The sequence below is a fragment of the Topomyia yanbarensis genome, chromosome 3, assembly GCF_030247195.1.
Source record: "Topomyia yanbarensis strain Yona2022 chromosome 3, ASM3024719v1, whole genome shotgun sequence".
NCBI lineage: Eukaryota > Metazoa > Arthropoda > Insecta > Diptera > Culicidae > Topomyia > Topomyia yanbarensis.
This window is the reverse complement of record NC_080672.1, coordinates 134,602,550-134,624,632: the sequence shown is the minus strand read 5'-3', so window position 1 is coordinate 134,624,632 and position 22,083 is coordinate 134,602,550. Positions and strand designations below refer to the sequence as shown.

The window sequence follows — 22,083 nt, the reverse complement described above, 5'->3', positions numbered from 1 at the left end:
CATTTGATATACTTTTTGATTTTTGGTAGCGCCGGGAACATGAAAATATTTAAAATTGTTTATTAAAAATGTAATGAAAAATACTGCTATTAAAACAAATATTGCATAAATATATGTTTGTATTACAATGTAAACATCATTCTAAAATCGTGCAAAATTTCATTCAATTATATGGAGTAGTTGTAGAGGAATAAGAAATTGAAAAAAATTCAATTTTATTGTTTTCAAAAGTTTAAAAGCCAATAATTTAAACAAAAAAGCAATTTTAAGAAAATATTTATACCAAAAGGTACACTCAATGACCCCCACACAAAACAAATATTTTTCATGAAAATCGGTGATTTTGTGGAAATTTCGAGGCCCACTTCACGTGGTTTGACTCTTTTATTATTGGAAAATTTTGTTTTGTGAACTTCAGTCACGGTTTCTGCCATGTTATTATCAAATTGGTTTTCTGTACATGAACTAGTTCACAACTTTATGAACATTATTCATAGAACCAATTGACTGATGAATTCATTCATAGATTTAGTTCACAAAATCAAAATAGTTTGTATATTTCCTCACGAGCCATTTCACGAAATTTAAATTATTTCCACGAATCCATCCCAATATATCAGTCACGATAAAAGATCCATGCTCGTGAAATAGATCACAAAAATTTCAAATATTATTCATGTATTCGTGAGCTGGTGATCCGCAATATAATAGTGACGACTGAAAATTCGTGCTCGTGAAATAGTTTACGAAATCCTAAAATATTATCGATGTATTCGTGGACTGGTTCAGAAAACCTAGTACTATAGTCACGACTCACCAGTCGTGCTCGTGAAATGGTTCATGAAATCATAAAATATTGTTCATGTATACGTGAACTGGTTCATGGTTTCTAGTGCGATAGTCATGACATACCATTCGTGCTCGTGAAACAGTTAACGAAATCATAAGATATTATTCACGTATACGTGAACTGACTCATGATTTCTAATGCAATAGTCACGACATACCAATCGTGCTCGTGAAATAGTTCATGAAATCATAAAATATTATTCATGTATACGTGAACTGGTTCATGATTGCTAGTGGGGTAGTCACGCTTTTCCATTCGTGCTCATAAAAGAGTTTACGAAATCATAAAATATTATTCACGTATACGTGAACTGACTCATGATTCCTAGTACAATAGTCACGAGTTACCAATCGTGCTCGTGAAATTATTCATGTACACGGAACTGGTTCATGATTTTTAGTATAATAGTCACAACTTCCCATTCGTGCTCGTGACATAGTTCACGAAATTGCAGAATATTATTCATGTATACGTGAACTGATTCATGATTCCTAGTACAATAGTCACGACTTATCATTCGTGCTCGTGAAATAGTACACGATATCGTAAAACATTATTCATATATACGTGAACCGGTTCATGATTCCTAGTACAATAGTCACGACTTACCATTCGTGCTTGTGAAATAGTTCACGAAATCATATATTATTCATTTAGTTCTGAACTGGTTAATGATGTACATGATTTACGATTAATCTTTAGTGCTTGTGATGTATAGAAGATATCCCTAATCAATTTCAATTTTATGTGACGTGGTCATGTTTCACGTGACCTCTTTCACAAAATTTGTAGTATTATTCGTGGAACATTATGTTCCATGCACTATTTCATGAAATGTCTCATATGTCCAGCTGCTTGCGACCAGTAATAGGTTCGAGCAGTAGATATAAGAAAACTATTTGGACCTCGAACATCGTAATTCATTTATTTATTTATTTATTTATTTATTTACTTATTTATTTATTTATTTATTTATTTATTTATTTATTTATTAATTAATTAATTAATTAATTTATTTATTTATTTCAACAGGATAGTTAAGTCTTCTATCGGTAGATGAAGAAACTCTTCGGAAGCGACAAGAGTAAGGAAAAATTTGCAAATTCTTCTCAGCATCATGTTCTGTAGAACGGTGTGCTGGAAAGGAATTGCCTCAGTGTACAACCGAAAAGCACGATCTTCCATCAATGCTTCCGTATCGTCCACGCAAGTCCAGCACTGGTTGATCAGAGCAGGAATGCCCAAGTACTCCGCCGCTACAAACACCTCAACGAAATGTTCCCGTTGCACAACTGGTTTCTGCGACAACAGCCAATCGTAGATGAGCTTGAACGCATCCGGAGTTACCTTCTCCTCTGGTAGATCCACCTCCGGTATGTTGCCCAGCTCATCGAAAACTTCCGAAAAACACTGCAGCAGCAACGTGTGACATTCGAATAAAGTCTCGCCGAAACGGATTTGAATATCTGTGTGCTTGAGTTCGTTCAGTCGTTTTTCAATCAGCTCCAAATGGTTCGGTTTTATTAATTTATTAATTAATTAATTAATTTATTTATTTATTTATTTATTTATTTGGTTCAACGGACCTCTTATGGTCAGGTTGAACTTAACTTAAAATTAGGGTACAAACAAACAGTATTTATCGACATCAACTAATAACAATTTCAGCATAATATGAGGTGTACAATTGTGTAATAACAATCACAGCACAGATAAACGTACATATATACAAAATAAAATAAAAGCATGTACATCATTGAATATTTTCATCAAATTCTTCTTCTCCTCTGAAGAACAAAATATCATCGTAACATCCATGAAAACTACGATAATCGTGACTAAGATCCTGAAATCATAAACATAAATCACACTACTCGTGACAAAAACTTTAAAAATCGTGGCTGAGATCCTGATCCTGTAAAGTCCAGAGAGAAACGATCAGGCTTAAAAACGTGCAAGGTGCAGAACTTCCCAAATCGGGACGACCATCAGCAAACACTAGAAAACTCTTCACGACGCACAACTCAACTCCAAAAATCAATGTCCCCTAATTCTTCTGTAAAAATATTTATTTTATTTTTCTTTTAATTTGAATCAAATTATTTGTACGATAAATTTTACGATGATCGGATGAAAAATGAATTTTTAATATGTTGCTGTAGCAAGTGATGTCGAGAATTTCTATTCAATTTAATTCATAAGAACAGTTCATACCAATGCAATGCCGATTCGAGTTGTTTTGAATTCTTTAGAAAGAAGAATGAATGCGTTAAACAATAGAAGTGAGGTTTTTTGTGCAGAAAGTGTTTACGTACGATTTGAATAAAGAAAAAGCAATTGAGAAATCGAATGTCATATCAGTATTAGTATATTTATCTTTACATCTTTACAAAATTTAGTGTAGTTTCAAGATACATAGGCCTCATCTTGCGTATTTCTGCGCCGAAGTTTTTATATCTCTGGTTTTGAAAATACCCGTGTGGAGACGCCTTGTAGCCCATAAATCTTCTTACAAATTGGTTGTCTAAGCATTATGATATTACTGAAAAATTGTGATTTTTACTAGTTTTGTCAACCATTTCTGCTATCCGATATGATTGGATACTAAATGCTGGAGTAACAACAGATTGCTACTGATCGGTAGAATGGATTTCTTTTGAAACCTGTAACGAAGCTCAACAACAACGCTAGGCAAAAACAAACTTGCCGAAACTTGATGTCGCAAAGTGTTTTGTTTCTAAGTATATATTGCCCATGATCGCATATCAGTCGCATAAAGATAGGAATAGATGATCCGTCGTAATGTAGAATAAGGCTGACTACCATTATTATATTTAGTTTAGCGAACTCAAGCAAAAAATTCAACAGACATTCTTTCACGCAGATATAATACAACCTCAGGATTTGATGGGAAAAAATTGGGTTGCATGAAACACTAGCTACAGTTACGAATAGATACCATATATTCCACGCAGCCACCATCGATCCTTGATTTGCAACCAAACCGAACACTATTCCGTGTCTGAAATTCCTTCATGAAAGGCTACGTTTGATGAGGGCACCTCGGCATCATCATCGAGCTCAATTATCTCCCAACTGAGCCAGCTGTCCGGATTGGAAACCAAATCGTCCGATCGTTTCATAAATTCACCAAAAGTACACTCCTGTCGTTGAGATCTACGTCCAACTGGTTCATCTCCCTGCATCAATACGGTTGGATCTCTTAGCCAGATACGTTGAAAAGGTTTTCTCACTATATGCAAACCGAGGCTTGAGGAACCAGACCGTGGTTCAGATGTTAGTTGACTAGAAATCGAAGAAACATGTAAAACATTGTACGTCTTGTCTAATTAAATTATTACCACAAATCGGTCAACGCTTGAATGGCAAGATTTTTCGTTGCGTCATGCTGCAAGATACCATGAATACGTTCGTCTTCTTCGCATTTGATCAAGTTGGACAGCAGAGATTGACTCATTAATGGAAAACGTACCAGTTTCATTACAACGCTGACGTATTTGCTGCGACTTTCCCACTCACCTAGAAGCCAAACGGCCGCAGCATACAGAACATCTGCCTCGGAGAAAACTCCGATATAGTTGGAATTCAACAGGATAGTTAAGTCTTCTAACGGTAGATGAAGAAACTCTTCGGAAGCGACAAGAGTAAGGAAAAATTTGCAAATTCTTCTCAGCATCATGTTCTGTAGAACGGTGTGCTGGAAAGGAATTGCCTCAGTGTACAACCGAAAAGCACGATCTTCCATCAATGCTTCCGTATCGTCCACGCAAGTCCAGCACTGGTTGATCAGAGCAGGAATGCCCAAGTACTCCGCCGCTACAAACACCTCAACGAAATGTTCCCGTTGCACAACTGGTTTCTGCGACAACAGCCAATCGTAGATGAGCTTGAACGCATCCTGAGTTACCTTCTCCTCTGGTAGATCCACCTCCGGTATGTTGCCCAGCTCATCGAAAACTTCCGAAAAACACTGCAGCAGCAACGTGTGACATTCGAATAAAGTCTCGCCGATACGGATTTGAATATCTGTGTGCTTGAGTTCGTTCAGTCGTTTTTCAATCATCTCCAAATGGTTCGGTTTTTCTTCGAAATCTATTTTATCCCAGTACTGAGTTTGTTCGGAAGCTATTTTATTCTCAGACATCTCGTCGGCTGTTGATTAGCGAAATTAGGTATATGAGTTCGACAGCAACGGTTACTATGATGCATTTTTGGAAGCCCAGTTTGAATAAAAACCGGTATCTACATCAGTACCAACATTAGTACAGAGCCTGGGATATATTTGAATTGTGCCATAAAAACGTTTGGCAAAACATGAATTGGTACTGGTAATGCGAGTGTCGTCACTATACTTATGGCTAAGGATTGAAATCTAATAGCGACCCCTAGACGATCAATATTATTTCAGCGAGAGTAATGATAATGTCAATAATGTGATGCCAAAAGAAACGATTGACAAAACATCTAACCAATGCTACATCGGCATACGTTTCAATTAATGGATATGGGACCCCTGCCAGGGCTGTAGAGAAAAATTACGGGCCCGGGGGGTCCAGCATAAGGGCCCCTCTCCGTAATTGTAAATCGAACACAGACAAGGTTAAGGTCGAAATCTATTGCAAAAATAGTTCTCTGCTTTATGTATAGTGCATATAAACTTTTGAGGCCGAAGTGTAAAAGAATACCCTGAGTGCTGTAAATTCAAATGATTTTTTTTCATTTCAAAGAGTGATACGGTCAATTTTGTTTGTTTGTTTACCGTCGGTCTCTGTCTATACTGAGTGCCTATCACCGACGCTAGAAAGGTGATTTCACAATCAGACATCGCTTTAAAACACGTGGACCGGTACCAACGGCTCTGACGTGACACAGAGTGTTCACCTCAGAAAATCTCACCGACCTCGGACAGAATTGAACCCAGACCCACTGGGCTAAGTGACATTCACGCTTACCACTCATCTACCGGCGCATTTTTTTTTATTAAAAAACATTTTATTCATAAGTTCAATTAGTATAAAACACAGAAAAATATTTAGCTAAGCCTTTGATTGAACCTCGTCCACTTTGTTCGCCACAGGCAGTTTACTTAAACGGTTTAGGGTCTTCTTCAGGTTTCGCTTGACGAAGAACTATTGGGCCGTGCTCTTGTGTGTAGGGAGGGTTCTTTTCCTTGGGCGCCACCTGAACGTTGCTGGTGGCATACAACTACATGTCCTTTTTCCGTAATAGCAGGATTCAAAGCAAGGATTCCGGCCAAAATAGTAGGGGAGTGCAAGGACACTAAACCAATCTGACGCACTACATTTGGTTTGGAAAAGTTATATAATATTTGGCAATTTTTATAATTTCTTACAACTTTGTATGGAGAGATGCCACTGAGTGACCTTGCTAACGAGATTGCTGCGTTATCGTTCATAAGACTTGCATCAAAGCGGATTTCAAGCAGTTCCCGGGACAAGAATATTTCACGGGTAAGGACAAGTTTGCTGTAGATGACCGTTTCAAATGGAAGAAGCTGTCGAAATTCGTTTCATGGTGCCTAATTGGTCAGGCCATATGCACTTGTGGTAAACGTAGTGAACCATTTATGGCGGTAAGATTTACAAAACTGAGTTTCTCCAAAAACGACTTTTGCCATTGTTTGGGAATGAACTAAACCACTAAATTGGCAACACAGATAAGTTCCACATTATTATCTCTCTCCCGTAGATCTGCTCTTATCAGTCTATTTCCCTTATCACCAGCAGAAAGATAGGGATAGCAGGTAGCTATCGATCGTGCATGATCGTGTCCTATATTCACCACTGCACCATAGCAGCGACCAGTCTGCTAGGTCAGTGGCAGTTAAGTTCAGACCATCCGTCACATCGCATCTGTATATCTAACCCGCGCAAAATTACAGAGCAAATAAAGTTGAATTAGATAGTGAAATTTTTCTTTCTAAAATAAAGTGTGTTTCAATAGTGCAACGACTTGTGATATTTCACTACGGGACAGTCCCGAAAGTCACTAGTCAACCGCGTCGCGAGTGCGTGTGCGCCCAAAAGGGCTATTGTGCTTGGCCCGTCGGCCATCTCTAACAAACTGCCAGGCCAACGGCCTGTGGAACGAGGTCAGTGACCTCCGTTACTGATAAAATACGCATTCTAAATCCGATCGGGAACAGCCATTTTGATGACAGCACGATCAAAAAGTGTTGTTTTGGCTTGATTTTGCATCATGGCATTATTTTAAAACCGTATAGAAGTGGTATGCGGCTAATTCGGTGGATTTTGGGCCGAATGACATGAACCCACCAAACTACCAGGAACTCCGTTCGATCGAAACTATGATGAACTTCAGAAAACAAAAACAATGACGATATGGATGAAAAGGAGATGAGGAGATGAAAAAACTGAGAAAAACATACCGGAAACTACTTTTAGACTCTGATGAAGGGCGTCATTCGCGAATGTCGAGCATTTTACTCATCGTAAATTTGAACCGTAAGTAAGCTTAAATAAATACATAGGGTAAAGTGCCTATTTTCTCCATACTAAGGAGGGTGCCTCACTAATTCATTTATTACTCGGCCTACAATCAATGGAATGCGTACAAATTGGCATCAACAGCTTTGCTTCGTTGTTAAGAATCGTGATAAAAACACAAATGCGCTGAAAACGGTGAAATTCCCGTGTATGAGCGCAACGAAAACTCGAATCGAGTGCCCCTATTGTTGCGCTGCTATTTGACTCAATGCGATGAAGAAAGATGGCTTCAAATGTATTAACTTTTGCGATTATTTCTTTCGCGTTTCATCTTTGTAGACTTTTGAATGTTTTAATGAATCCTAATTAAATTTTAACCAATCTTTAATTTATTGCGACAACCAGACAACTAAAGGCGTCAACTGATCAAGCTATAACTAACATATCAGGTCAATCGTGATTGCACTAATAGTACTGACTCTGACCCATTCTTAATTGTTTAATGTAGATTCCATTCTGAAGCTATCAATCAATCCAACTGACAGCGTAAATGTACATAATACGCTGTGCCATAGTTGACAGTTCGCTGGATGATCATTTTTCATGTGGTCCTCATTACCTGATCGAGGAACTGATATCGTAATTTAGAAGTCATTGCCCTCGGTGCGATCGTTTGGTGGTGGGACAAGCACCGGGTCGAAAATAGCGCAGCATTTTCAAATTTATGCACATATCGTCGCCTTTATGCGAAATTGATGGAAATTGATGGAAATTATACTGATTTCAAATTGGCCTCGGCGCGGTCGTTTGCTCTTTCTCGATGATGCACAACCCAAACCTGCAGCCACGAGTCCGTGAACTTCAAAATGTAAAAAAGAACGAACTCAGAGGGGCTTGGTTTTGATATTTTCATTCCATAATTGAACCTTTCCGGGCAACTGCTTCGGGTCCGCAGGATCTGGCCGTTCCGCAGCTTTCTCGGTGGAAAAAGTTGTGGTTTATCAACGCCTCGCTCGCTTCTCAAGTCAGCAGGATGGCCTGCAATAAGAAGCCAAGAAACAAAAACATTCACGTTTAACGTACGGAATAAATTAGATATCCCACAATATGCTCCCCGGGCAAGCTGCACAAGAGATGGACAAGTTTGGCAAAACATCACAACCGCCCGTACCAAACTTGTTCCGATGTGAAACGTCCTCGTCCATACGGAATAAGAAAGAACGGTGTTTTCGACATGTCCACGCCGGAGGAATTTGAAATTGCGTGCCTGCACCCATTGAAATCTAATGTCCGCGCTGTCCACATTACGAGGAGGATACCTCCGAGGACCGAGCCGATGATGGATGGATGGCTCGCGAACTGGTTCTCATCAAAATCGCCGAAGTGAACTTGATTTCCACACGCACGGTGAACTGCTTCGAGTAGGGGAGGACCGTCACCAGTGGGCACTTTTTGTTTTGCGATTTTCTAAATATTTTTAATTCGTTTGGTTTAAAATATTGCTGAAGCAATTGTTCGAATCGATCTATTGGAAGGTAGCTCGACGTATGTCACGGTGTACCACTATATATTATTTAGGATTCAGTTGCCTAATTCGATTGGATGCATCGAAAAGGTAGATTATAGTAATAATAGTTTCTTTCAGATTGCTGTAAACTTCACTGCATCTCGTTTGCTTTAGAAATGTTTTATCAGGATTTAATTTGAACCAATATCTTCCATGTGAAAAAATACACTCGCTGCACACTTAAAAAATGAAAATTATAGTATTACATTATAGTATCGCCTCTCAATTTTTATTACGATGAAAGACTTTCCGTACTCTGATGTTTCCATCAAAATTTTATGCATGCCAACTAGAGTTATTTCTACTGCCTCGCCGTTTCACTGTTCACTGTTGACGGTTCTCCCCTATGCATTTTTCAGAACCCCGAAGGATGATGAGTGAAAATTTGGACAGGTTCGATTTTTTTTAAAGAAATTATGTTGTCTGGCATGTTTCGTTCCCAAGCTAGCTAGCGGAATTCGAACGATACACGAAAACCGCTGCTGCTGGATGGTGGGTGAGGCATTTTCGGTTGAAACGGAGACATAATTTATTTCGTAATTCGCCAGTATGTCTGCCGTACAGGATGTTGCACACACAATATGCTGTTTTGCTGGTTTTGGCACATAAACAATGGTTTCAATACGCGACGGCAAAATCGCAATGCATGTAATATTAAACGTTACGTGTAATACTACTGTCATTTCCCGGGGGTATACCATATAACATTGATTGCACGGTGCTGCAGTGATTTTAAACTTTTTACGTCATCTAGTATAGGATGTAGGTCCCATCATATGCAACACAAAACAGCATATGAAAACTGTTGGACGCCTTCAAATTCGTGAATTATAGCAACAAAATCTTTTTCACCTTTGGCACCAAAAAATTAGCAAAAAAATGAGTAAAATGAGTAAAATGAGTAAAATGAGTAAAATGAGTAAAATGAGTAAAATGAGTAAAATGAGTAAAATGAGTAAAATGAGTAAAATGAGTAAAATGAGTAAAATGAGTAAAATGAGTAAAATGAGTAAAATGAGTAAAATGAGTAAAATGAGTAAAATGAGTAAAATGAGTAAAATGAGTAAAATGAGTAAAATGAGTAAAATGATTAAAATGAGTAAAATAATTAAAATGAGTAAAATGAGTAAAATGAGTAAAATGAGTAAAATGAGTAAAATGAGTAAAATGATTAAAATGAGTAAAATGAGTAAAATGATTAAAATGAGTAAAATGAGTAAAATGAGTAAAATGAGTAAAATGAGTGAAATGAGTAAAATGAATAAAATGAATAAAATATGTCAAATATATAAAATTAATAAAATGAGTAAAATTAATAAAATTAATAAAATTAATAAAATTAATAAAATTAATAAAATTAATAAAATTAATAAAATTAATAAAATTAATAAAATTAATATTTTTTTTAATTTCAATTATAGAGGTTTTAACCTTAAGGTCATTCGCCTCTTCGGGTTAGAAAAATCTCTTAGGAAAAATTTCTAACCCTATGTGCGGGGTCGGGACTCGAACCCAGGTGCGCTGCGTACAAGGCAATCGATTTACCAATACGCTATGCCCACTCCCCGTAATAAAATTAATAAAATTAATAAAATTAATAAAATTAATAAAATTAATAAAATTAATAAAATTAATAAACTTAATAAAATTAATAAAATTAATAAAATTAATAAAATTAATAAAATCAATAAAATTAATAAAATGAATAAATTAAGTAAAATGAGTAAAATGAGTAAAATGAGTAAAATGAGTAAAATGAGTAAAATGAGTAAAATGAGTAAAATGAGTAAAATGAGTAAAATGAGTAAAATGAGTAAAATGAGTAAAATGAGTAAAATGAGTAAAATGAGTAAAATGAGTAAAATGAGTAAAATGAGTAAAATGAGTAAAATGAGTAAAATGAGTAAAATGAGTAAAATGAGTAAAATGAGTAAAATGAGTAAAATGAGTAAAATGAGTAAAATGAGTAAAATGAGTAAAATGAGTAAAATGAGTAAAATGAGTAAAATGAGTAAAATGAGTAAAATGAGTAAAATGAGAAAACTGAGTAAAATGAGCAAAATGAGTAAAATGAGTAAAATGAGTGAAATGAGTACAATGAGTAATATGAGTAAAATGAGCAAAACTAGTGAAATGAGTAAAATGAATAAAATGAAGAAAATGAATGAAATGAATAAAATAAATAAAATGAATAAAAAAGTGAAAAAAATTAAAAAATAGAAAAAAAAATTAAAAATGGAAAAATGAACGATTTGAATAAAATGACTAAAATGAATAAAATAATCAAAATGAAGAAAATTGATAGAAAACAGAAAAAAATGAAAAGAAAAAATAAATGAGATTTAAAAAAATATAGAATTAGTAGAATAAATGAAATCGACAAAATTTATCAATTAGATTAAATGAACAAAATTGATGCCTGAACGCAATTAATAAGGTTAATAATATGAAGAAACTAAAAACAATTTATGCACTGAATGAATGAATTAAATTAGTTATATGTACGTTGAATTTAATTAGTAATATGTACATGGCACTGTTAGATGATTAGAAGCAATAGCTATATATAAAATTTCTTTGCAGTTTGATTTTTATTTTATAAAACACTCTACGGTCAAAGGACTGCAATCTGCATAAATAAATGCGAGCTGTTACAATCAACTTACGTTTACGTTTCAGTTAGTATTACCTGGAAATAAATAAGAAAAGTTATAGTTAGTCCATTTGAAAAAATAGTAATATTTCTCGTATTGTATTTTAAACAGTTGGTCGAACTTCCGGTTCCGGAGATATGCGTTGAAGAGTGCGATCACACAGCAAATTCCCATGTAAACTGGTAACCCTATAATGTCCGAATGATGTAATACATATTCAAATTCGTTCAACATTACTTGGATTTGTTAGTCAAAATTTGCATACAACCCTTTAAAAAATCACGAAATTATCTGATCTTTTCTCATCAACTTTGTATATAATTCCTAAACGGAAGAACGACTACTCGTCAGACTCTTCTACACAGTGGCGTAGCCAGGGGGATTGAAAAAAAAATTGATGCTGACGAATTTAATTTAATATTCCACAAAATATTTTTGGAAAAATATTCTCTGATCACTACATTGAGAACTGTGTTTAAAGCGTCATGAGAACTTTTGGAAAATTGTGGGAAGGGGATCTTGTAACTTATCTCTTAGCCAAAATCCCATAGTTGTCAAATTACTTCAATGTAAAATAAAATAACTGTCTTAATTATTATGAGCTCATTTTTGGAAAGATGCTTCAAAATATGGATTAGAGACAATTTTTCGAATGGGAATCTAAATTTGAATAGGTTGATTGCATATAAAACATAAGCTTGTTTACCGAAAACTTACATACATTTCAACATTTGCTGAAAATGTATTTTTTTAGATTGTGTAGAGTTTAGACAACAATTCAATATGGTTAACAACAAGAATAACATTTCAGAAACTAGTTGAAAGCTGATGTAATTTTGTCTCTAGCAGGTCAGGATCGGTTTTATGAGCATTGGATTTTTGTTGTATTATCAACTATATGAATAGCCTCTTAGCAGGAGGCAATGAATGGCGTACTAAAATTTTGTGTGCTACGTACTAGTACTGCAAGTTGTGAGGTTGACTAATAAAGAAAAGTAAAATTAATGCTCGATAAATTTTTAACGGTCACGATCACATTCATTCGAAACTGCCAAATTTCGATGTTAAGTAACATTGAAGAATTTCAAAACGTAAAACTGTTCATCTGCTGATAGAATAATTTTGACGGTTAATCCTCCTAGAAGTAATTATAGACAAGAATTACTCTTCAACCAAATTCTGGTCGAGACTTAATGTCTCCAGCAAAGTTTTCGAAAGTGCTATTTCAAACAACTTTGTCAAAGACATAAATATCCCACATATTCAGAGTATCGAAATATAGTAGTAGAAAACCTTTACAACAAGCTATTCTGAAATTACTGTATTTGATAAATCTCTTCTGCGGTAATTAAATAATAAATTCACATTGCGTTCAAGGTGCCTTTGAAGCTTACAAAAAAAAAATAAGGGAACTGGATTTAAAACAAATAATTCCCAGATATTAAAAGGACTCAAAAACACAAAGAGTGATTCCATTTTCAGGAGCTAGCATCAATCAATTCGGCGCAAGCTTAGTCCGCCAACCAAGTTAGTGTCGGATTCTGATGAGATGAAGTCGAAACGCAAGTTTCAGTTCCATCCATCCATAATTTAGTTATAGGTTTTGTGTTCTCAACTCGCAAAGATTGTTTCAAACAATTTCATCCGTAGCGCAGAAAAAATAGTTTTCACCTAAATTTTTCTTCACTAAGAAGAAATATAGCAGGCCCAGTCCATTTGAATCCCTATATGTTGAATTCATGTAGCCTTCATATTTTCAATAAAATTGTTTGAAATGACATTATCAAAAACTTTGCTGAAGGCACCATGTCTCTTAATATTTTTGAAAAATTAATTCACCATAATTACCTCTATGAGAATTAATCACTAAAATTTCTATATCAAAGCAGGCGCTGTTTTCTGTTAATAACTTCCCGAAGTTGTCAAACCTTCAAAGTCAAGGATTATTATATTAGGTGATCTTGAACGTTGAAATTTTTTTGGATCATTTATCCCACTTTAAAAGATCGCAATTTTTGACTTCATTGACATATTATACAAGAAAATAATCTATAGAGGTTTGAAAACTGTTCCATGTTGATCCTTCTTGTTTGTAGACTGGAATGACATCTGTTAGACTACTTATGTTTTTGAGTTTTCAATAATTTATCAAACTCATATTAAATTTTAGCATTTTTTCCAAAAATTTGCGATTTTCATCAAAACCCCCTCCAAACCAAATTTCTGGCTACGCCACTGCTTCTACATGTGTCGCGAAGTTGGAGGTTTAGAAGGATATAGGGTCTAGGATTCGCTCGAAGCAAGCGATGTGAGAATTGTAAAGCATAGTTTATTATGTAGTTGTTTAATTAGTCTTCAAGCACACGTAAAAGAAAAGATCTTGTCTATTTTTTGAGTATTTTTTTAAACTCTGGGTAGCCAGCTACCAAGAGTTGCCTATGTTTTCCAAACAATGGCAATTTGAGATCGAACCGTCGTTTGTTGAAGTGTTGTCTAGAAAAGCTAATCTTATCTGCGTAAGATCACTATTTATTGGAACAGTATTTAGACAGATTTCGTTATTTCTTCTCCACTATATATTTATTAGGCTGAATTAAATTAGGCGAATATATATATATATATATATATATATATATATATATATATATATATATATATATATATATATATATATATATATATATATATATATATATATATATATATATATATATATATATATATATATATATATATATATATATATATATAGATATATGTACAAATAGTTATGATAGCACGAAATGCAATAAACCAAGGAAGATATTTCCTATTCTTCATATCGGATTGTGTGTAAAATATGCGTATACGAGCGATATTAACGAGTTTTGAAGGGTAATACCAGGGGCGGCGAAACACTTTACGCCCGAGTGGGTAGAAAGCATAGGGTGAGGGGTCCATTAGTAGGGATTTTTTCCCTTTTGGCAATGCACATGCTTACATTAGGGGAGACTGAGGAGACTTGATCCCCTTTTTTATTTTTCAGTCCAACCCTCTTGGAATGATAAAAAACTATGTATTTTTTGTAGTTTTATATTGTTTCAAGGGATGACTAATAATCATAAAAAAATTACATGGAAATATTATACTGGACATGAGCTATGAGCATTTCTGGAAAACAACAAAAAAATGGAAAATTCTTAGATTAGTGGAGACTTGACCCCTAATTTGGAGACACTTGATTCCTTTATGAAAACGTGTTTAAAAGAGCATGTAGGGTAATAATTTGCCCTGTTTCTACTATCATCCTACCCATCAGAAGCCTTTGGTTAGAGCAGCGTCTGCCATCTTTGCTCAACGCATTGACTCAAATGGTATTGCGATAATGGGGGTACTCGATTAGAGATTTTGCTGCGCTCAAACAGAAGATTTTCACCATTCTCAAGACAATTTTGTTATTATATTGGCTCTTAATAAGAGGCGAATGACCTTAACGTTAAAACCTCTATAATCGAAATAAAAAAATGGACCTTAATAACAAATCAAAGAAACCGAAATAATAAAATTATTGTAGTAATAATGTGGTGCCCTTCTTAATAGGGAAAAAACGGATGCATTACCCCATTCAATTTTATAAATGGATTGTAGTATTAATTAAATTGTTATGATTAGATATTGTTATTTTTGTTACAACATATTACGCATCTCTCACCTGATTTTTTTTACGAATTCCCCAAATCTCCGTGCAATTATTTGAAAGCTGTCTTTATTATGGTTGAGGAACGTCAAATGTGGGATGAATGGTTGCTACGTATACTGTAGTAAACAATTACAGTTATGTTTCTTTACGATGAAGTGTTCATTTTTGACATTTTTTTATGACAACAATGACTTCAATTGTTCTGGTGTGAATTTGGTTATTTTCAGTGGTGTGTATGAAGTATGGCGAAGGGGATCAAATCTCCACGAATTTGAAGGGATCAAGTGAACCCATAGCATCTATTTCAGCAAACTTTTGTAAAAATATAGTTGAACAAAAGAATCAGCTCAATCATAACGTATTCATATAATTGACATTCTCTTGTAATTCTGTAAGCCATAGTAGAGTATGTAGTGGGTGATTTTATCAATTTTATAAAAGTTTGAAAATTTGAAAAATAAATCTTCTTCAGTTCTTCTGAGACTTATTTTTAAATCGGTAAAAATTCGATTACACAAAAGTCCAATTTCTTTTTTCTGTGTTAATGAAATTTATGTTTAGATAAAACTACGCAACTTTATAGTATATTCGATTAATGTATTCTGATCCGCCTTTGAGTTACAATGATGGGATCAAGTCTCCCCGGGGATCAAGTCTCCTCAGTCTCCCCTACATTCACATTAAGTCACGTTCGTTTATGCAAATGGAATTGTGGTACATCGATGTTTTCAAGTGTGTGTAGTGCGAGATACATGCATTGCCCATCTAAATTTTTTGAAATGGTTCAAAATTTCGAGTGGGTAATTACCCACTCGGTTATTTTCGAGTGGGTAGTACTACCCACGCTTTCCGCCGGCCCTGGGTAATACAAGGTACTGTTGACCTGATGTATGCGCTTGTTAGCAATAACGGAACTGACAAGTTGCGTCCACTACCAGGGGGCTCTTGTATGAGTTCTTTGGTGTGGGGGAGTGTGGTGGGCAATTAAAAAAAAAAAAAAAAAAAAAAAAAAACTTGAAATTTGATTGATAAATGTATACGAGGCGAATTTTCAGTATCCATCGACGCATTATCATAGATGCTAGCCAAATTAAAGTGGAGGGAGAGATGAGGTAGGAGACTTGTGGGAACTATGTTATCTCAGAGTTTGACGACCGGATAAAGCGAAGAACTACACACATACAAAGTCTAAAAGGCGTCGAATGCGATATACGGCAGAATACAGTGGGAAATCACATGTGCGGAAGCTATAAACTCAGCTGATGACGAAACCGCATTGTCTCGTTATGGATGATGAGACTTATGTGAAAGTAGATTTACGCCAGCTTTCTGGGATCCTTTTTCCTTTTTTAATTTCGTCTTCTTTGAGGAAGTTATAAAGCAGATGTCTAAGTTTACTAAGGAACACATGATTTCGCAGGCAATTTGCTCGTGTCGAAATCGAACAGGTTTAATAATGTTTTATTTTATTATCTGAAAAAAATTCTTGTGATTCAATTTGACTCCGTACACCCTTTAGCTACCAAAATTTGTATCGTCCTAAATTCTGTCTTTGCTTTACTGTGCGGTAACAGTTCAGGAGTTTTGTACCGGAGATTGTAATTAGTACTGCACCTTGCAAGTTCAGGCAGCTTAAACGTGAACTAAAATATTAGTCACAACAGGCACCATTAATTCACAAAAATCCACAAAACAGAATGTCTTAAATCGTTTTTGCCATTTTAAGAGCAGAAAAATGTACAACCACTTTTTTCGATTAGTTGTGGAATTTCATTTCCCACTCGTCCGAATTATACATCCACTTGGAGCCAGATTGAAGCTAACTCCAAAACTGGAGATACAACTTGTGTTGCTGAACAAACAACTATACAAACCCATTTGTTTTCAGGCTAATTAGAAACTGTGATTTACATTTTTGACTAATCAGTGCAGTAATGAGTAGCATTCAGTAGCATCTCGATGAAAATAAACAATTTCCGTCTTTTATTCATCAGAAGTTCCAGAGAATCCTCTTAGCTGCCGCAGAGTCAGGGCTAATTTGAAAAGTTTCAAAGTTGTCTTATCAACCTCGTCTCACTAGCTACAAAAAGCAGTTCATGGTTTAGCAGACTTATCCAACCGGATTTTGACACTCCGTCGATTACGGGGCATTCTATTTGATCCGCTAATCTATTCTTCTGGAACAGTTAAAGTAGTATAGATGCCATCCGCTGACAACTGTTTTACACGGACCTTGACTTTCGCGAGGGAGAACGTGTTTCTGTCATTTTGTCGCTGAAAACTGCTCCGGCCAACAAGGAGTACGACATTAACTTGCGTTTAACGACATAGGACAGCGAAAATTACGAGTTACAACCTTTTTGGGAACAATTCAGTCGTTTAATGTTTAAATTACGATCCCATTAACTTAAATCCACCACTAGTTTGCATTTATGTACTCCGATAGTTCAAGTGCAAGCTGGGTCATCGCGCTCCAGCTGTATTCTGTTTTGGTTTCGGTCGCTAGGAACCGATCTGTGCGAAAGTAAACGCGCTGCTGTAGTGCTTCAATGTTGCATTCCGAGCTTTACGGCTTGCAAATTGCATAATTAGTGTTAATAATTCCGTGACAGCAAATGTAACCGGGACAGCGACACGAATAAGCCGACTTCGACATCATAAAAAACATAAATATTTGTGCATTAGCTGCAAGGTACGCCACCGTGTGGCGAGTTGGTGGCATTCTATTTGAAAGTTATTGAGACGACGGTGTGTCAAGTTGAATGTTTTTAGGTGTTTACTCTCAGATGGTTTTGATTATAATAATTACTTAATTCCGTGTCAAAGCGTTATCTGATATAATTATACCGCATAGACTTTTTCAAAGCAGTAATATTTAAATCAATTCAACAACAGGTCTGCTAATGACTTACTGTTAGGGGTATTGAAAATTCGTTATTTTAATTCCATATTTCTCATACTGTCGGAAGCTGGACTGAGAAGATCAAGAAGATCAATAACAATTTTAGTTATTTGACACAAAATGCCTATTCGTTGCACCGTCAATTATCGACCCAGCAGGCTGAAAAGCACTACATTCAACGTGTTCTCGTTCAGTCACTCACCGGGTTGGTCGATTTTTAAAGCCCCGCTAAAAGTGAGGTGCGGAAAATTGAAACCTCTCCCCAGCCAATAAGCGTTAATCCAAAGTGCAATTCCTAATAAATTCGCCCCAGTGAATATAGTCATGTAGATATGAAACCATGCAGGCAGCTCGTTGAATTCATCGCCCAAGGCACGATCGAACTCATGCAATACTTCACCTTCGGTCCGTTGACCGTTTGGCTTCTTGGTCGGATTTGTAGCCTGAGCAGTCTTTTACCAGGATCGCCTCTTACCCGTTGTTGTCGGGACCGCGCGTTCAATGAAAGACGACCATTTGGGCTGGGACTCGAGTGTGGTTTCATGTAGTTTTAAATGTGCTTCTAGTGATAGATACGGAGCGCATTCTCCTAGTTAGCAAAGCTTGGCGAAATTGGCTGGAGACTTAAATGATGATAACTGTGGCAAGCGACGAACCTGGTACAATACTTCCACTAACTAAGCTCTGGTTGTAGTGCAATGGTTATCAGTCGTTTTGTTAATTTATTAATTTACAAAAAATCCATCCCTGCATCTGAATGAAAAAGAGTTTTCATGGAATAGATCGACTGGCTGCCATACCGAACAATAAATCAATTTACAAGTTATAATTTATCATTATCTCTTGGAAGCCCGCGCGTATAAATTCGCCCATCGATTCGCCATTGGTCTGTGGAGGACCGCGTGGTAGTTCATGGCTTATGTCTACATAGCTATAGATGTGTTGAGTGCATTTAAATTAATTTCTCCGCTGAGATGTGTGATGGTTTATCGGTTGATTTTTGACTTCTCTACGTTTTTCTTGGACGGGTTAGCGTTGGTTTATGCATAAATAGTTCGGACTTGCATGAAGAGAAATCCATATTCGCTTGCAACTTCGAGACTAAGAGCACCGTGTCTATCGATGGAGACAATTTATGGTGTTGGTAAATGGAAGTCAGCTGGTGAAGACACGAATGATAAGTTGCACAGTGTAGAAAAGCTGATCGTATACGGTTGATAGAAAATATTTCATTTCGTTTGATTTTTTATGCGCTGGTATGTTGGTTGTATAACACTGTTAATCATTGTGTTATAGCAGCAGCATTATATTCAGCAAATGGTTTTTTTAGTTGAAGCGGTTCAATGGGTTAGCAATTAGGACGTGCATCTTTCAAATACTTACAAATTTTGAGACTATTCGAATCTTGTAAAGGCTACTTACTGTGGTGCGTGGAGACCATTTCTCGCCAAGGGAAACATTTGCTGCGTCATCCGGTAGTCTTCCGAACTGCCTGTTTTTTGTTCTTGCGAGTTGCGATCATGTATGCGCCTGTGGCATTGGCTTTTTCACAGCCGGTATTAGTTGTTGGTTCTGAGATACTGGGCGCAGTCATGATCATTGGCTGAGCGGAAATCGCGGTTTAGCAGTCGATGCCGATTGCAAAAGTTTTTCGTAGTGTGCCAGCTTATTGCAGAATTGGCGTTTAAATGCACAGCATTGTATAATTAACTATGCATGTAATAATCAGGTAGAAAGGAATAAGATGTCAAGGACTGAAGGGTCAAGTCTTTTATACTATTCCAGCCAGTTCGTCGAGATAGGCAAATGCCTGTATGTGTCTGTGAGTATGTGTGGGTATATGTATGTATGTATGCGTGTACGTGTCAAATGATCTCTCTCATTTTTTCAGAAATGGTCGGGGCAATTTTGACAATGTTATATTCAAATGAAAACGCCATAAGCTGCCATTGAATTTGATTTGAATCGGAGTTCTGGCTCTGGAGTTACGGGTTGAAGAGTACGGTCACACATCAAATATCCATATGCTATCTAAATGACGCAAATATATAATACAATGTTTTCTGAACTGCTGGGATTTGTGATTCTGGCACACTGACTCCCAATTAAACCCTCTTTCACGACTGTGTCCACCTACGATGCAACAGAAAGTTTCGAGGAAAATGCATTTTTTTCTCGGTGACAGCCAACTCTACCTTTGCAAACTTATTTTCAAATAGTTTAATTTGGATCGGAGTTCCGAGTGCGAAATTATGAGTTAAAGAGTGCGGTTACCCATAAAATTGCCTAAAGCCTTTTGCCTTCCCGATATTAAGAAGGGCTATGCAATCACTTCGAGAATCGGCTATCCAATAAATGCCCGAGGAACCGAGTGTCATTTAACAATCGATTCAGTTCGTCGAGTTTGGAAAATGTCTGTGTGGGTTTTTAATAATATAGTTTTTAAAATCTTCAAAAGCCTGGCCTGTAGTGGGACTCACGAATCACACATTCCTTACTATTTTTGCGCTCTTCTTTCCCACGGAACTACATCAAGGTATTACTTCGTGGGAGCTCGTTGTGCTTTCGTCGCACCTCTTTCTTCTGCTTAATCTCGGAGCCTCATTTGGTCCATGGTTGAGTTTTGATTTAACTCTCGACTCTTCTCTTGGATGCTGATCCCATGAGCCATTTGGCTCCTGTTTTCATGAGTAATTCAGCTCCCGCTTTATCACGATCTACTCGGATAGTCTCTGGTGGTGAACTCATCCTACTCCGAATGAGAGTTCCCCGAAGGAAGAATTTCTCTCGACACCGATACCCGCTTCCTTGAGCCATTTATCTTCCAGGTTTTCGAGATCTGCTCGGATATTATCCGGTGGTGAGCTCCCTGTTAGCGGGATTTCTCTCGGTAGTGATGTCTGTTTCGTGAGCCAATTAGCTCCCATTTTGTCACGATGCAGTCAGATAGTCCACGGCGGTGAAACTACCCTACTGTGAAATCGCAGGCGGTAGAATCAACCTGGTATCGATGTTCGTTGCCGTGAGCTATTTAGCTGTCCACTTCGTACCGATCTATTCGAACTAGTCCCTGGCGGTGAACCTAACCTACTCAACGGAACAGCCAGGAGGTGCTGAGGACCTCCAACGATCCTGAGTGGAGTGAAGCTTCCGGGTCACTGGTGCCTCAACCCACTACTAGCTATTCGATGCGATCTACTCGCTCTAATCCCCGTTGTATCTAGCCTACTCACGGGCCACGAGATAGGTCCGGCGATTCCGGTGAAGCCTGACGTCCGGTTCACTGGCACCTCGACGACCCAAACCCGGTGTTTCGTCGCGTACTAATCTACTGGTCCCCGCTAGACGAGTGGCGGTCCCGAAACTAAAGCTGTGTTGTACATTTATAACCCGGAAGCGGAAATTTCTTCGAGAAGGAGCAGTATCGAGTGTAGCTTGGGGGGAAGAATATATCCTCCTTGGCATTAGCTGGAGAAACAAACGTTATGACATCAAAGTCTGTGCTACTGATCGCAAGATCGCATTTCAAATGCTGGAAAGCGATCTCGACGGTGTACGGCATTCGCACAGTCATCGCGAGAGCGGAAAAAGCATTGTATCAAAAGAAAAGGGAAATCGCTACTGCGCCGTGGTTACGATTGGCGTGAAGAACGCGTTCAGCAGCGCCAGCTGGGTGGCTATTGCTGTAGCATTGCACATAATGCGGTTCCCGGACTATTTGTGCAAGGTTCTGAAAAATTACTTTCAGAACCGAGTACTGGTTTACGAGACAGACATGGGGCACAGCTCGATTAGGGTCACGGCGGGATACTTTGAGGCTCCATTTTTGGCCCAACGTTCTAGAATATAATGTACAACGGAGTGTTAGCACTGTAACTTCCCAGAGGAGTCGAAATCGTTGGCTTTGCAGATGACGTTGTCCTGACGATAACCGGTAAGACTC

The 22,083-nt window shown here is 36.9% G+C and overlaps 3 protein-coding genes across 3 annotated transcripts in view; all 3 read right to left on the bottom strand.

The window, feature by feature from the left end:
- LOC131692447 (ankyrin repeat and BTB/POZ domain-containing protein 2) overlaps positions 1–22,083 on the bottom strand; it is a 277,153-nt gene that overhangs the window by 117,751 nt on the left and 137,319 nt on the right. The window lies entirely within an intron of this gene.
- On the bottom strand, positions 1,871–3,676 carry LOC131687219 (uncharacterized). Its single transcript, XM_058971275.1, has 2 exons — positions 3,554–3,676; positions 1,871–2,353 (listed from the first exon to the last, which is right to left on the bottom strand). Exons 1-2 carry the CDS (start codon positions 3,674–3,676, stop codon positions 1,871–1,873), a joined length of 606 nt encoding a protein of 201 aa, XP_058827258.1.
- Positions 3,651–21,067, bottom strand: LOC131687218 (kelch-like protein 26). Its single transcript, XM_058971274.1, has 3 exons — positions 20,941–21,067; positions 4,213–5,023; positions 3,651–4,156 (listed from the first exon to the last, which is right to left on the bottom strand). The coding sequence occupies exons 1-3, from the start codon at positions 21,065–21,067 to the stop codon at positions 3,862–3,864; spliced, it is 1,233 nt and encodes a 410-aa protein (XP_058827257.1). The 3' UTR covers positions 3,651–3,861.